General features: G+C 49.0%; 1 protein-coding gene across 5 annotated transcripts in view; it reads left to right on the top strand.

The window, feature by feature from the left end:
• npy2rl (neuropeptide Y receptor Y2, like) overlaps positions 1–15,039 on the top strand; it is a 31,826-nt gene extending 16,787 nt beyond the window's left edge. For 4 of the 5 annotated variants that reach the window (XM_046380148.1, XM_046380147.1, XM_046380149.1 and 1 more), the window contains 5 exons: positions 1,377–1,628; positions 1,721–1,853; positions 6,529–6,694; positions 7,847–8,000; positions 8,227–15,037. In XM_046380148.1, coding sequence (XP_046236104.1) covers positions 1,434–1,628; positions 1,721–1,853; positions 6,529–6,694; positions 7,847–8,000; positions 8,227–8,820 — 1,242 coding nt within the window. In that variant the 5' untranslated portion in view covers positions 1,377–1,433 and the 3' untranslated portion in view covers positions 8,821–15,037. Of the gene's footprint in view, positions 1–1,376; positions 1,629–1,720; positions 1,854–6,528; positions 6,695–7,846; positions 8,001–8,226 lie in introns of all 5 variants that reach the window. The other variant, XR_006842345.1, reaches the window with a different exon arrangement.
• The last annotated feature ends 505 nt before the right edge of the window (positions 15,040–15,544 follow it).

The raw sequence follows: 15,544 nt of genomic DNA, 5'->3' as shown, positions 1-15,544 counted from the left end.
AGTCAGAGCCTTACAGGAGGTCGTCTGTGTGAGGGTGGGAGGCCCCTGGGGGCCGCCGGGCGCAGCCGCCATCTGCTGCTCTGCACCGCCCGGGCCTTAGGACCCGCTGCGCCGCTCGGGTTGTCGGGTCAAAGGGTCACCAGTCGGTGAAAGACTTTTGTTCACGTGCAGCCTGCTTTGTTCTGGCGTTTGTGGAGGTTCTTGTTGTGTTAAATGTTGACTGCACCACAAAGCGAAGCTGAGCAGTTTTAAACTTTAAAAGTCCAACTTAAATAATCCACACCATATTTCGTGTGGGAGGTCGGCGGCTGGTGATTTCAGCGACTCGCTTCTCGCCGCAGCTCATGTAATTCTGTGAGTTGGCAACAGAAAAAAGCAGTTTTGGCTGCTGGTTGAAAAAGTCTTTTTACACTCAGCCAGAGTCAGTTTGTTGAGGATGACAACACACATGATGTCTGTTCTTCTCTGTTTGGAAGGACGTGACCTCACAGCGCTGAACCAGGTTTTCGGGATGATTGATCAGAAAAACCAGCTCGTCTCTCGGGCCTCACCTGCTGTTCTTTGCCAGTGAAATATTGTCCGGTCATTTGGTGTGTTTACACGTTCTGGGGATTATCTGCTGATCTGCTTTCATGGTAATCTGATCTCATTTATTCACATAATCCAGGCTTCATTCCAGATGAAGGCTGTGAGAATAACCCGGGAGATTTCTGATAAAGTGAATTATTTAGCCATTGAGACGACGTGTTCCAGCCGAGTGTGGAAGAGGACGGGACGGTAAAGCAAGCCGTCAAGGCCACGCCGTGCCGTCGAGATCATCAGCTGGAAAGACAAAGTTACTCCTGATTTCCTGTTGCTGCTGACCAAACTGAATCGAAACTGTGATTTGACAGCTTCCTGCTTCAGTCGGCTGTTTGTTTGATGAAATAATAAATGAGAGAGTTAAGCGTTTCACAGCCAACGTTTTCTTCAGGAGGTGGTGGAGCCCAAAAACGGAGCTCAAAAAGAGGGAAAGTCGGATTCAGATTCGTCAGGTGACGACTCCAGTGAGAGTCAGATGCTGCAGTGAACATAAGCAACCGGTTGCTGAAATGTGAGCCGTTTCATCTTTATTGGTGCTACCTGTCTGTCAGCTGGTTGTTGGTGGTGATTATTCTGCCCTCTAGTGGCCAAATTATCTGGACACACAGCAGCAGACTGTGAACAGACAGCAGTGTTGCTGTTATTTCAGAAGTTAGCATGCTAACCAGCTAGCCGCAGCCTTCAAATTCTGGCATGTGTCACGTCGTCCTCAATCTCCTCATGTCTTCACTGTGTTTATTTACATGTGTGTGTGTGTGTGTGTGTGTGTGTGTGTGTTTCTCTGTTGTCCACAGGCTGGGTGTGAGTTGGTCTGTAAAATGCCGCTGCTGCCTGAGCACGTGTGATCGGACATGGAGGCCGTCAGCGCAGTCAACGTCACGCAGGACGATCTCCGCCTCCTGCCCCCACCTCACGTCAACCCTGGTAACTTCAGTTACCATGACTATGACCCGAGCGCCGGCGCCGACCCCACGGTTTCGCCCACGCTGGTGTTGGGCGAGGGAGTGACGTTTCCGGAGGACCCCATCAAACTGCTGAGCGTGCAGGTACGGCTCTTCGAGGCTGGTCTACCTGTTATCTGCGTCACGGTGAGCACAAAGACTCGAGTGTGACGGCGGTTTGTTGCTGCTGTCTGCAGGTGGTGCTGATCCTGGCCTACAGCACCATCATCGTGCTGGGCGTTCTGGGTAATTCTCTGGTCATCTACGTCATCTACCGCTTCAAGACGCTCCGCACCGTCACCAACTTCTTCATCGCCAACCTGGCTGTTGGTATGTTGGTACACACACACACACACACACACACACAAACAGGTCACCATGTTTGGGTGTCAGAGAGGATCTCCTGGCTGTGAACAGTGTGACAACATCAAATTAGAGATAACACAGAGCACCAACATGTGTGTGTGTGTGTGTGTGATGTCTGCTGTGTGTGTGTGTGTGTGTGTGTCCTCTGTGGGTCTCCAGTGATGATGACTCAGACGTCTGTCAGCTGCTGTTTGCTGTTTCTCTGTGATGTCTGCTCTGTGTGTGTGTGTGTGTGTGTGTGTGTGTGTGATGTCTGCTGTGTGTGTCTGCTCTGTGTGTGTGTGTGTGTGTGTGTGTGTGTGTGTGTGTGTGTGATGTCTGCTGTGTGTGTCTGCTCTGTGTGTGTGTGTGTGTGTGTGTGTGTGTGTGTGTGATGTCTGCTGTGTGTGTCTGCTCTGTGTGTGTGTGTGTGGAGGATGGAGACGGAATCAAACATTTCATTGTTCATGTGTTTGACACTCACGCCTGATGAGGAGAAAGTGTGTGTGCTGGCAGTTTGAGGTGTTCTTGTTGGTGATGGGGATGCAGCAGGACGAAGGGACAGGATGTCTTCAGTCTGAGACCAGGAGACAGAAGGACTTTGTCTTGCGACGTCCTTTGAAGAGAAACATAATGTTTCCTCGGCGGTTGTTGCTGTCAGTCAGAAGGTCTTTTCTGTGCAGTCGGCGTGCAGCTCTGGTGAGGTGATGCGTCTGCGTGAACTTCAACGTGAATTAGCATCAGTGGTGACTGATTGTAGACAAAAGTATTGGGACGGGGCTGTTCCTCGGGGTCATGTGACCGAGCGTCCACGCTCTCAGCACCTTCAGACTTCGCTGTGGCTTTGCGACGGCCTGCAGAGCTCCGTGTGCGAGCGACAGCACTTAGCCGATCATCTGCCACGCTGACGGCGTTCTCTCGGAGTGACGGCCTCCACGCACGGCAGGCGATGTCACCTCGGCTCTATTTATTCCTGCTGCTCGTGAACGCCCCGCCGGTGCAGCGACACACGATGTTCATTTGTGAGATTTCATGCTGGGCATAATTAATCACACCGCCTGGATGATCTGTTTCACAGCAATTCAAAGTCTTTCAAGGCGTTCAAGGTGCCGTCAGCAGACGGGCTGCAGTGCAGGCAGACCTGCAGTCAGCGTCTGCATGTCTGTGCAGAGGTCTGTCCGTCTGTCCTGTGTCACATCAGAGCATTTGTGCAAAAGAACAATAAAATCAGTAAAACAGGAAGGACCAAAGACGTGATGAGTGAGCACATCATAATAAATGCATGAATTAATCAGCACACGGGTGAACATGACAGGTGGACAACGAGGAGCGGCGGACTGTGAAGTGGTGCAGGGCTGCGTGGGAGGACATGGAGACCAGCTCCACTTCTCTGGCCTCAGGGGGGACGCTGATGCTTTTTAATCAGGAAGCAAACTGCGCAGGAGCAAAACCAGCAAAAAGGTGGACGGCTGCTTGAACTGTGCCTCCAGACCTCAGCACCATGGAGAGCAACGGGGGGACTTCAGGACCAGGGACAGGGACAGATGGAGGTGTCAAGACCAGGGACGGGCTGAGAGGGAGGTTTCAGGACCAGGGACAGTGACAGAGGGAGGTTTCAGGACCAGGGACAGGGACAGAGGGGGACTCCAGGGACAGGGAGAAAGACTGAAATCAGACTCTTCTTGTTGGTTTGTTTGATTGAAGGCTCAGAGTTTCAGGAACAATCTTAAACATGAAACTGTAAAGCGATCATGTTGTATCAATCAGTCCGAGCCAGTGGGCTGATTGACGAGGCCACGGAGCCTCCCCTAAAACCCCGTGAAGCTCAGATTCATTCCCGTTCCACTCAGACTCCCCCTCCTGGTTTATTTGTCGTCTGCTGCCGTCACAGGTGAACGAGCTGCTGTGTGTGTGTGTTTGGTGTGTGTTCAGTGTGTGAACATGATTGTGACGCCCGGAGCGTCGGTTGTTCTGCAGAGTGCAGAGAAAATTGGATTGAAAGTAAAAGCCACCGCTGGCTCTCATTAATGAGCCCTCGCGCTGGCTGAGCTCTGGATAAACATTATTTCTTCTCTTTGCTGTTTGAGTTTTGCCAGTTTTTGGAAATGAGCCCAATTAAAGTTTTTCATCTGCATTAAAATGTGTGTGTGAGCTGAACGTGACTTCCTCTGGTTGAAGTTTGATTAGAGAGCGAACCCGTCGGACGCTGACTGAATGAATTAAATGAATTAATGTAGCCTCGTTTCACGCCTCCTCAGAACTTTCAGAGGTTCAGATTTACACGTTTAACACGTATGGAGGCTGAGGCGTTGTGGTTGGAACAGATCTGGTGACTGAACCCTGACGTTTTCTCCCACCGTCTGAGTGTCATACGACACATTTTGAGTTTCAGACGGTTTCCCTGAGTTTTAGACAACAATCTGCACCGGCCCCCGGGGGGTCCAGATGGGAGGCTGGGTTCAGAACTACAGCACAGGACCACAGGCTGCGGGATCTGAGGTGCTGAGAAAAGACAGAAAAGCTCAGCCCGCTCGGCGTGAAGCGGCTGTCGGCCGAGCGGCCAAACGCTCCTCTGTTCACGTTCACGAGTCCGCCCCTCATCGCTCCTTTGAAATGTGAAATGCGAGTCCTGCTCTCCAGCTGAATGAAAAGATGGCGAGGAGCAGCAGAGTGACTGATGCGATGTGAAGTGTGCAGGGCGGCAGAACGGCGGCCCTTCAGCTCGAGCAGGTGAGGCTCAGGTGAGCGAGCGCCAGGAAAAGCCGACGAAATCCAAAACAAATAGTGTTCAGTATTCAGGGTTCAGGGATGCAGGACGCACTTTCTGTCCTCGTGCTCGGAAAGTCCTGCAGCTGTTTTCCACAGCGTTTGGCCAATGAACTGAGTGGTAAACATCCTCCAAAGAGACAGGATGTCCGCATCTCGTCGTCCTTTCATCGGCGGCGAGCTCTGTGAGAATCCCGTCCCTCCTCCTCTCCGTTTCTCTCCTTCAGTTTCTGGGCTTATCGTCCTCGTCCACATGCCGCTCCGTGTTTCTCCGTCCCCTTTTGTCTCTCGTCTCTTTCGCCTGCCGTCCGTCTCTCTGCGTCTGCCCTGAAGCCTCACAGGAAGCAGAAGGCCACGTTTTGGTAGGAGGAGGAGGAGGGTGGACATCGGGCTCAGTGAGACCCTGCACAGCTCTGGGTTTTTCTCTAACATGATCTGGCATTGTGGCCTGATCCCACACAGACGTGGTTCAGAGGGTCTCAGTCTTGCTCCACCCCCTCTGGGGACACGGGTCAGTCTCTGCCAGGCCCTCCTGTACCAGACAGACAGTTGTGTCTCATTCGTGGTTTAATGGAGAACATGCAGCTGCACCTGCGGCCCAGCGTTCTCCCACTCGACCAATCACTGCTCAGTCGCGGCAGCAGCTGGTCCAATCAGAGCAGAGACGAGCCTCCTGACCCCGTGGAGTCGAGCAGCTGCAGTTACTTCGGGTGAAGGCGTCTGACGATAGGGTTCCCGTCAGAGCTTCCTGTGGCGTCGAGCAGTGCTGCTGCTCAGCTCCGTGCAGAGCTTAGAAGTCGTTTACCTTTAGGTAGGAAGTCTGAACTGCAGGGACCTGGTTTGGACGTGGTTTACTCCCAGAGACGGCGAGGGGGAGGTTCACATCGCGGATTATAAGAGTGTGACAGGCGCTCGTTTCCAGATGTTCGATTGTGGCTCAGCAGCAGCAGATGCTAACGCTCACACATGCAGCGGCGGATCTGATTGTGTGGGCCATGTGACCTGCTGTCTCTGAGCAGATGGCGTCTGTCTCCGCGACTGGAGACAGTCTGGCGCTCACCAGCCGTCTGACTGCGGGCGTCCTCAGACGACTCCGCGTTCACAGCTGCTTCATCTGCCGTGACTCGCGTCTCGTTCCGCCAGCGCAGGAGGGGACAGGAAGGAGATGAACTGCGCTGTGACTGAGGACAGACCTGCTCGGTCTGGGCGTGTCCACGGTGGACCCACATGATCAAGCAGGTGGAGTGTGGGTGGAGCTAAGGACCACAGACTCACGCAGAAGGTGAAGGATGTTGTATCCACTCTGGCATCCCTGAACACGGTGGAGCTCTCGGGTTATTTTAATCGCAGAATTACTGAAAATACGAAGAATTCAGGAATAAAAGTTTTTGACTTTAGCTTGAGTTGTTTGACTGTAAAAATCCAAGATTTCTCCCCAGATATTCTGTCTTTGTTTAAATCTGAGTGACTGGTGGATAAAAACCTGAAGTGTGTCCAGACCGAAGCCTTATTTTACGGGAGAAAAGCGCCTGAGCGTCAGGCTGCTTCCCTGTGGAACAACTTAACACTTCCCATAAGTTTGGCCAGAAGTGCTGCGTGCTGAGCGCCGCACCTGGCAGCAGGTGTGGAGCAGCCCGGGGCTCGCTGTGCTTGTTGTCTTTTTGGCTGAGATGGGAAAGTGGATGTGGTGGAGCAGAGAGGAGCTGATTAAAGTCCTCCTCCAGCATCACACACACTCTCACGCTGCATTCAGAGTCCATTCGTTCAAGGTCATAAATGTTAGATGTGGAGAGAAACTGTGAAATCAAAACACCAAAGAGCGTAACATTCAAAATCCCAGAAACGCTGAACGGGCACATTTGTTTGAACTTCCTGTCTTCCTGTCCGTCTGCAGCCGACCTGCTGGTGAACACGCTGTGCCTCCCCTTCACCCTCGTCTACACCCTGCAGGGGGAGTGGAAGTTCGGCAGCACCCTCTGCTTCCTGCTGCCCTACGCCCAGGGGCTCGCCGTGCACGTCTCCACGGTAACGCTCAACGTCATCGCCCTGGACCGCCACAGGTGGGTGGGGCTTAAAGCGAGGGGGGTGGGGTTGTTGGGCAGTGAGTCATGATTTTGCAGCTGCTGTGTCCCTGAAAACACACAACAAGAGAGAAAGAACCGCCTCCACCTGCTCGCTCAGGTGCTGCCATCCCCTGAAGTCAGACTCAAACAGCTCCTGTCAGGATTAGCCTGATGGTTCTCATGCAAATGGAGTCCACACTGACGGCCTCGCTGCACTTTGGTTGGCCGTTTCGTAGGTGTGGAGAGCCGAGGTGGATGAACAAGAGCTCATTTTAGACATTCCAATAAACATTCACAGTTTGTGTGAAGTGATCACAAAGCACCGCATTTAAACACTTTCTTCTGTCCTTTGAGACGTTCCTGAAGTTCTCGGCGGTTCTCGTCCTTCATTTGTCTCCACTTGAGTTAAGACGGACGTCTCGTATGAAGCACATCACAGTGTATGGCAGATGGTTTCTTAAGATCTGAGTGCTGTGTTGCATTGTGGGATGGCAGCTTTAATCAGACAATACGTTAAGTAAACAGGAAATGTAAACGTAGAAGCCAGCCAGCTGAATCGAGTCTGATGTCCTCGTTTATATCAAACATGACTCTTGTGCTCAGCCTCCATCAAAGCTCTCAAACACCAACAAACCACAAATGAAGACAAACTTTGTCCACCACTCGAGAGGACAGGGAAGTTTGAATCCTACTTTTAAACAGAAGTTACACGCAGCTCACGTTTCTGCATCAGCTTCGCCAGCTTTTGATCCGACTTCCAGAGGACCACAGAGACACGCCGCATCACGCCGCCAGGACATGTACAGCTCGGCGGCCGAGGCGCTGAGTCGACTTCATGCTTACCGGAGGCCTGAGCTCGACACACGAGAACCAGACGGCCATGCGTGGTCGTCACGTCACGGTTGCTCTGACCTCGGGACTACAGAGGAGCTTCTCCGAGTCAGAAAACAGAAAACAGAAGAGCAGTGCATTTACTCAAGTACTGTACAATTTTGAAGTACTGGTACTTGAGTATTTCTATTTTATGCTTTTTACTTACAGTTTGGGCTTACGAAGTCTTACAGAAAGCTTCAGGTTCAAGCTTCAGCATGTGAGCGAAATGTGATTGATTATTTATCTCCAACAGTCACCTCCTGATCTGTGTTTCAGGTGCATCGTGTACCACCTGGAGACCAGGATGCGTAAAGACGTGTGTTTCGGGGTGATAGCGCTGACGTGGGTGCTGAGCGCCGTGCTCGCCAGCCCTCTGGCCATCTTCAGAGAGTACGGCTCCTTCAGTCTGGAGCCGGGACACACCATCCAGGTACTCAGACTCACCTGTCACACCTGCTGCTCGCCTCCATCGCTGCCTCTCATTCTCCTCCCCTCTCCTCCCCTCTCCTCCCCTCTCCTCCCTTTCATGGCTCTCACTTCAGTCCCTCCTCTGCTGCTTCCACGTCCGTCTCATGGAAAACACAGGCAAACTGCTGTAATCAAAGCTGTGTGTTAAAGCGAACTGAGCGTCTCTTCTGTCCTCACCTGTCTCCCAGGTGTGCACGGAGAAGTGGCCCGGGAAAAACACTGACGGGACCATCTACAGCATCTCTATGTTGATCCTGCAGTACTTCCTGCCACTGTCCATCATCTCCTTCGCCTACGCCCGCATCTGGTCCAAACTGCGTGGCCATGTCAGCCCGGCGGAGAATGTCGGCAGCAACGCCGGATCCGAGCGCCACCGCCGGCGCCGCAAAACCACCAAAATGCTGGTGACCATGGTAGTGGTGTTCGCCGTCAGCTGGCTGCCCTTCCACGCCTTCCAGCTGGCCACGGACATCGACAGCAAGGTGCTGGACATGCGCGACTACCGTCTGCTGTACACCGTCTTCCACGTGGTCGCCATGTGTTCCACCTTCGCCAACCCGCTGCTGTACGGCTGGATGAACCGCAACTACCGCGCCGCCTTCCTCGCCGTCTTCAAGTGTCGCAGGGCAGGGGACAGGGGTGGCAGACTGGACAGCATTCATCCCGTTGGAGGTAGAGGAGGAGGAGGAGGAGGAGGAGGAGGGAAAGGAGGGAGAGCGAAGAAGATAGTGCTTGAAAACCAGGATGTGGTGACCACGCACTTGAATGCCACTGATGTGTGAAGGCCTGAGGGAGGTGGAAATGAAGAGGGTGATGGAGGAGAAGGCAGGGGGGAGACAAGGAAATGATGAGGCAGGGAGGAAAAGAGAATCACTGTCAGGAAATCTTTTGTTCCCCAAAAGACAAAAGACGTGAGAAGGAAACAAGATTGCACACAGAGACAGAAACAACGAGGAGATAAAGATGTGAATGAAAATAGAAACGACACAGTGGGAGGGAGGCGACGGGGGGGATTAAAGAGTTTTTGGAAGACCGAAATAGAGGAGGAGGCGTAGATGAGCAGGGATTGGAAGAAGAGTGACAGGAGAGGAGCTGCTCAGTGACTCGGGGTCTCCTCCACCAATCGAGACGTCGTCGCTTTGGGGACGTGAGACCATCATGGCGGAGGAATCCAGCATTTTTGGTGAGCATTTGCTCAAGTGTTTTTCAGTTTGATAAGAAGGATCTGTGATACCGACTCAGCAGCAAAGTTTGTTCCCAAAAGAGAGAGAGAGCGTGACTCTGGTTTAAGGGACACACAGTGAGAAACGTGCATTGTTTTCAAAAAGATTCGTTTCCTCGACAACAAGGAAAAAACATATTTTACAACAAGCTCTGACTGTAACGCAGTTCTTGCCTGAATAGGGCTTTACTGCATCTTCATTCCAAGTGTGAAGCATTTAGCTCGTACATTTAACCCAGCGTGGCTTACAAACGGGGACATGAGGACGCGTGGACAGGCTGTGGGGATTGAACCTGCCACATTTCAGCAGCAGCTTCACCGTGAGGGATGTGAGCCGTGCAAAAACCCAAACCCAACGCAAATCACGGACTCTCCAGACGAAGTCGAGGAGGATGCATGACGCAAACTTTGTGAAATTGCAGATTCTTTGTTATGTGGTGAAATTGTGTGTTTCGCTGTGGATCATCCTGCAAAAGAAAGCCTGCTGACGTAGGTGTGTAAAACAGACAGACGTGGGCAAATTCATCATGTTGAAAAGCGTAAAGAGGTCAAAATACAAATGATTCAGTGCTTTGTTTTTTCAGCACATGAAGGACAGAGTAAAGAATGAGAGACGGGGACAGATGGGCTAAAAAGCAGATGAGAGGATCAGGAGAGGAGAGGAAAGAGTGAAATGTGGGACAATGAGCCAAAAGAACAACAACAGCTTGTTCCAACAAGAGAGATTTCAAACGAACCGGCCGCAATGCAGGGAAGATCCTTTCTTTAAGGCGAACAGATGAATGTTTGACCAAAAACTCGAGTGATTTATTTCTTCACTGTTTTCTTTTCTGATCATTCTGGCAGCTGTTTTTCAGGTAAAAGGGAACAGACTGAACTGCAGTTGAGATTTTAAATGTTTCAAAGAGTAAGTTTGTGATTTGACAAGTCCAAGTCATCACATTAGTCTGATTTAGTCTTAAATGTACACCTCTGGGTGATCATTAATGATTGTTTACATTGAAATAATAGTATAAAGAAGCCCAGACAGGCAAGTGAAAAAAAAAAAAGAAGTGAAACAGTATTTTCAGTGTTTGTTTTTGTACTGCTCATTTTGGCCACAAGGGGCACCACTGCTCTCCGCTCTCCAGCTTCAACTTCTCTATGCACTCTGAACACAACGTACGTATAATTTGTGCCAACAAGCTACTTTGTCAGGACTTTCTTTTGGCTAGAAGTCTATTTTAATCAGCGCTTTGCAATGTTCAACAAGCTCTCTTAGCTTTCAAAGACGACGTTAGCCGCTGAACAACAATTTGTTGCTGCTGCTGCACTTCTTCACTTCTTCAGCTCAGGGTCGTTTGAGCTCTGAAGTTAGTGAAGTTAGCGTGAAATATTAGCTTATTGCAGGCCTTGAACAGCCACACAGAATGGATGTTTAGGGCCATTTTCTCATAGGCTTACACGTAATTGACTTCTTTTTGAAACCGGTGGAGTTGCCCCCTGCTGGACGTTAGAAAGAACACACGTTCAAAGCACTTCTGCATTGGCGTCACTTTTCAGACCAGCAAGTTCTATCCATACAGTCCATACCTACGGCTTATAGACCCTTTACAAATGGTGCCTTGTGGGCCTTTTCAACTGCAGGAACTGATCAAACCATCAATTAGTTTACGTATGTCCCGTCACAGGTTCTGCTTTTGTTTCCGCTGTGTGAGTCAAAGTTGAACCCAAAGGTCAGCACTGCTGCTCAGGTGATACCCAGTCCAAGTTCCTGGTACCCTACTCAAGAAAACTAGAAAAACTAGCAGTAAAGTTTGCTCCAGATTCACCTTTTCAGGAAGGTATAACCAAAATGCTCAGACGTGTGCAGCGTAGTGCAGACAGACTGCAGAAAGTAGAACCAAGAAAGTTCTTTAAGGTTCATGTTATGGGTTGTGCAGAGATGCTAATAAAAATTGTACCCAAATAACATATTTGCAGTTAGATGCTGAATGTCAGGCGTCCCTGAGAATATTTCCACTTCCTCCCAGTCATATTGATTTATTTGCTGCTGCCTGCCGTGCCCTCATGCGCTGGTGTAGATGCTCCCTGACAGACTGAATTCATTAACTGTCATGGATGACGTGCAGGGAAAGAGACGTTTTGACAGGAGCACCGACTGTCTTCAGCAGCTCCACTCGCTGCTCACATTATTGTGATTGTTACACAAAGAAATCATGACATTACGTCTTAATTGAAAGGTTCCAAATCAAAGCTGTTGTTCCCGATGTTTTCGCAAACGGATCGTTTCATTAAACTTTGATTGCCCAACTGCAATTATAACCTCGGCCTCCCTCTGGCAGGCGCAGTGTCAACAACTTAATTCAGTAGGCTGAGTAACGACCTGCAAACACTTTGCATAATGTGAATGAATATTACAGCAGCTATTAGTTTAAACTGTGTGCCGACAAAAGGAAGCTGATCACTGTAAAGCTTTAAAACCAGACGCGTGGCTTGTATGCGGGGATCAAACGCTTGGCAGGTGAAATCCTTCATTTTTTTGGGCTTAGCCTCTGTGTCCCTCTCTTGTCTTTTCCTCTTTAAATCCTTCAATCCCCCCCTCTGCTGCATCACTGCCTCGCCCGACCTGCAATCCCACAATCCCTCTGTTCCCTCCCCCCGAACCTCACCAGCTGTTCATCTCCGTCCTCGTTTCAGCGCCTCGTCTGTCTCCTCTCTTTTCCTGTGAAGTCCAAGGCCCGGCCGAAGATAAGAATAATAGTAAAAATGTCTGTTTTGTGTTGGTTTCAAACATTCTTCACAGAAGCAACGGCTGCTGAGTTATTACTGTAAAAACTACAGCTTCCAACTGTTAAAAGAGCCGAGATGTTATCAGAAATCAGGCACAACCGTTTTCTCAGCAAAGGACTCCAGATTTTAAGACCAAACCATAATGTGCTTTAGCTCAATGACAGCATCCAGAGTTTTAATCCCCGGATTTGAGTTGGAAGTTTTCACGGTCGGCTTTTGAACGGCGTTATGTTTTGAGTTGAAGCAGTTCAAATGGAGGTTCAATTTGATGTCACCTGGTGTTCAGCGAATCCCCAAAGCCGTCCCACGATGCAGTGCGTCGATTCGACATCGACGTCCAGGATTTTGAACTTAAAAGTTTATTGGAGCATTTTGAGGACGCACAGCAGATTCTCCAGGTTAAAACAGCAATACAGAAGAGTTAGCAAACGTCCTGTTCTCAGAGAAAACACATCAGTGGTACAAACTGAAGCGGAGACGTGGACTCAACTCGCCAAGTTGTGTTCATGGAACTGGAGTCACCAGTTTTCTGTATAGCAACTCACACATCATCCAAAGTAGAATTACAGTACGACGAGGGAACGTTTTCTCAAAGCTTCAACACAATTTGGTCCTCAGTCATTCATATTCAACTATTTTACACCATCGCTGCTCTCAGTCACAGTTTTAACAGTGCAACAGAAAACGTCTGCTTTTCGTTTAGCAGTTGGCCCAAAACAAACGTGGCCAGGAGTTTCTGTCTTTGTCATTCCCTGTACTCCTGAGCTAACTCCCCTGGAAACAAAATTCAAGTGAGTTACTAGTTAGCAGTCTTGCTAGTAAACGTGAAATGGAAGACCTGCTGGTCCTGTTAGCGTTTATCTCCAGTCTGCATTCACACTGAAAAGTCGTTTTTGGTCATTTTGGTCATGACTCAAAATAAAGTACAATCCCCATGACAACCTCATTCACTGAACTGCTAGTTAGAGCCACAGGGTCTAGTAACACGTTAGCCAGGTGTGGAGTGACCTGCGGTTGGCAGACAGGTAGAACGACAGGCTGATGTTAAGGAGAGTAACGCAGCTAATTTACTAGCAGGCTAACCAGCACAGTAAATTACGCCCACGAAACGAACACATTAACGAGTCAGTCTGTGACACCAGCTCGCCGTTCATGATGTGGCTAACCTGTGGCTAAGCTATTAGCACTGTGGGGAAACTGAATCAGATGGCATCAAACTTCTGTGAACCTCACCTGAGGCCCCGCGGTGTGTTTTGTTGGCTTGTTTTCTGTCACCTGAGGAGAAGAATCTTTGATCACTTCCTGCTGTATTGTGACGGGGTTCGAGATGCGAGGACACAGATGCTGCTCGACTTTTATCCACCATGAATGTAAACCTCTTTGGTACGCGGCTGTCATGTTGTCTGTTGTCTGTTGTCTGTAAATACTGACTGTGTGAAAGACTGTGAGCTGACGCAAGCTGTCGGCTTCAACCTGAACAACAGATGTACCGTTCTGAAGCACAAACACGCCTCTCGCCTGTTTCTTACTGTGTGTGTGTGTGTGTGTGTGTGTGTGTGTCCTTGGATATTTGTGTGGTAACTGTAAATCTGCAGGATAATGGACCAAAGCATTACAGTAAAGTAAAAATATTTTGAAAGGCCAATAAACCAGAGCTTTGTTGAGTCGATTTCTTAATGATTTAGCTGCATTATAACGGCGTTCTGAGTGGCTATTTGTCAGTCATCACTAACATTTACAGCTACAGCCTTCAGATTTGCTTTAGTACAAAATGTATTTGCTTTTACAGGCATGTTTCTTATTTCCGTTGGCTGCAGAAAGAAAAATGTAACAGGAAGCCATAATGATGATTCCTAAACAGCTGTCACCAAAACACTGAGGCTGGGACAAATTCAGGTTCCCGTATTGTTAGTTGTTATTGAGTAAAGTGAGTCAGTGGGAACGTGTTTGTTGAGTGTGTGCTTTGTAGTTTACACTGAGATTCCATCTGCCGTTCTGAAAACACATCAGAAGCAAAAGTCCAGTCTGATTTAAAATTTAAAAATCATCGCTGGTCAACCAGGAAGTGAAGCATTTAAACAAGAGTTTCAGAGCTGATTTGGGCTGTAATGTCCTCAGAAGAGACACAAACTGACTGTGTGTGTGTGTGTGTGTGTGTGTGTGTGTGTGTGTGTGTGTTGGGGTCAGGGTTAATTTGCATGGTAGCTCTTCCATCTCCAAATCTAATTAGTGAGAGAGCAGAGTTTCTCTAACTTTTCTGTCCTGATGCAAACAGACGACAGCTCAGTTTCAGTTTGTTTCCCATCGGCAGCACGAGATGAATACAAATTCAGTCTTGTATTGGATTTAAGATTCAAAGAAAGTTGACTTTATTTCCACTATAATCTTATTAAAAAACCATCTGAGATCCAAAACGTCGGTCCTGTAAGGGGATGGTGGTTTTGTTTCTGCTCTTTGGAAACGTTTCATTGAACAAATATCAGAAGTTTGACAGCACTGCTGATGTTTGTACTGGATTGTACAGCTCAGCACCAGCCAGACCCAGTTCACCTGCAGGTCTTTATAAAGACACACCGTTATTGATGCCTGATAAGATACCCCGTTACCCCGTTATGTAACAGTCTCGTTTGTCTCAAGTGGGAGCAGAAGCTTCGCTGAACAGTTCGTGACCAGCGTTTAACTGACGTTTGACTAAATATTCTGCTTACAACGCTGGCTCGCAATCCAATCGTGCGGCTCCAGGTGCACTTTGTACCACATGAATCACACTGTGTGCATGTATGATAATTATATTGTTTATCAGTCCCACATTGCATGACCTTTAATTCGAGCTGAGAGCCCTGAAGGCGAGCTTTGGGGCGGCTTTAACAGTTAAAAACAAACACCAGTCAGCCAGTTTAAGTATGAAGTTTAAATGGTTTCCCACATTTAAATACATGAAATGTGCATTTGTTTTTGTCAGCCAATAATTAAATGCTAAATAAATGCTAATGTGAATCAGGTCTGTTTTGCATTTGAAGTTCATTTGGACTAAAGCGGTTTTCAAATTAACTGCATCACATAAAAGAAATGAATGAAAACAAAATGTGGTTTTTAGATTCCTGAAGTGTAAGCTGTGCTGAACCGCAGCCTGTGAGACCACAAGTCTTGATTTGAGGACAAAAGGTGCACTGATGCTCGGCTGTTCTCAAGACGTCGTCATGTTTAACTGTGACCTGCTAAGACTTGGACCCTCAGAAAGGATCCCGCCGGCCTCTTAAATCTCCACTGCAGGATACAAATTTATGTTTTCATTTGTGGGTTTAAATCCTTTGAGTCCAGTCAATGCTGACATCCTGTCCCCCAAAAACATCATCAGACTTTAGTGAAATAAACCTCCTGGACTTCCACACACCAGACGGTTAACTGCCATCTGCTTTGCCCGTCAGCCAAGTCGCTTTCTGTGCTCCGGTGGACCTGCTGAAGGCCGACTGTGCAAAACTGGGGTCACCGTACCAGATCCGACCCGTGTA

Source organism: Scatophagus argus, chromosome 23 (assembly GCF_020382885.2).
Source record: "Scatophagus argus isolate fScaArg1 chromosome 23, fScaArg1.pri, whole genome shotgun sequence".
Classification (NCBI taxonomy): Eukaryota; Metazoa; Chordata; class Actinopteri; family Scatophagidae; genus Scatophagus; species Scatophagus argus.
The sequence above is the reverse complement of the archived record's forward strand: the minus strand, read 5'-3'. Positions and strand labels throughout refer to the sequence as shown.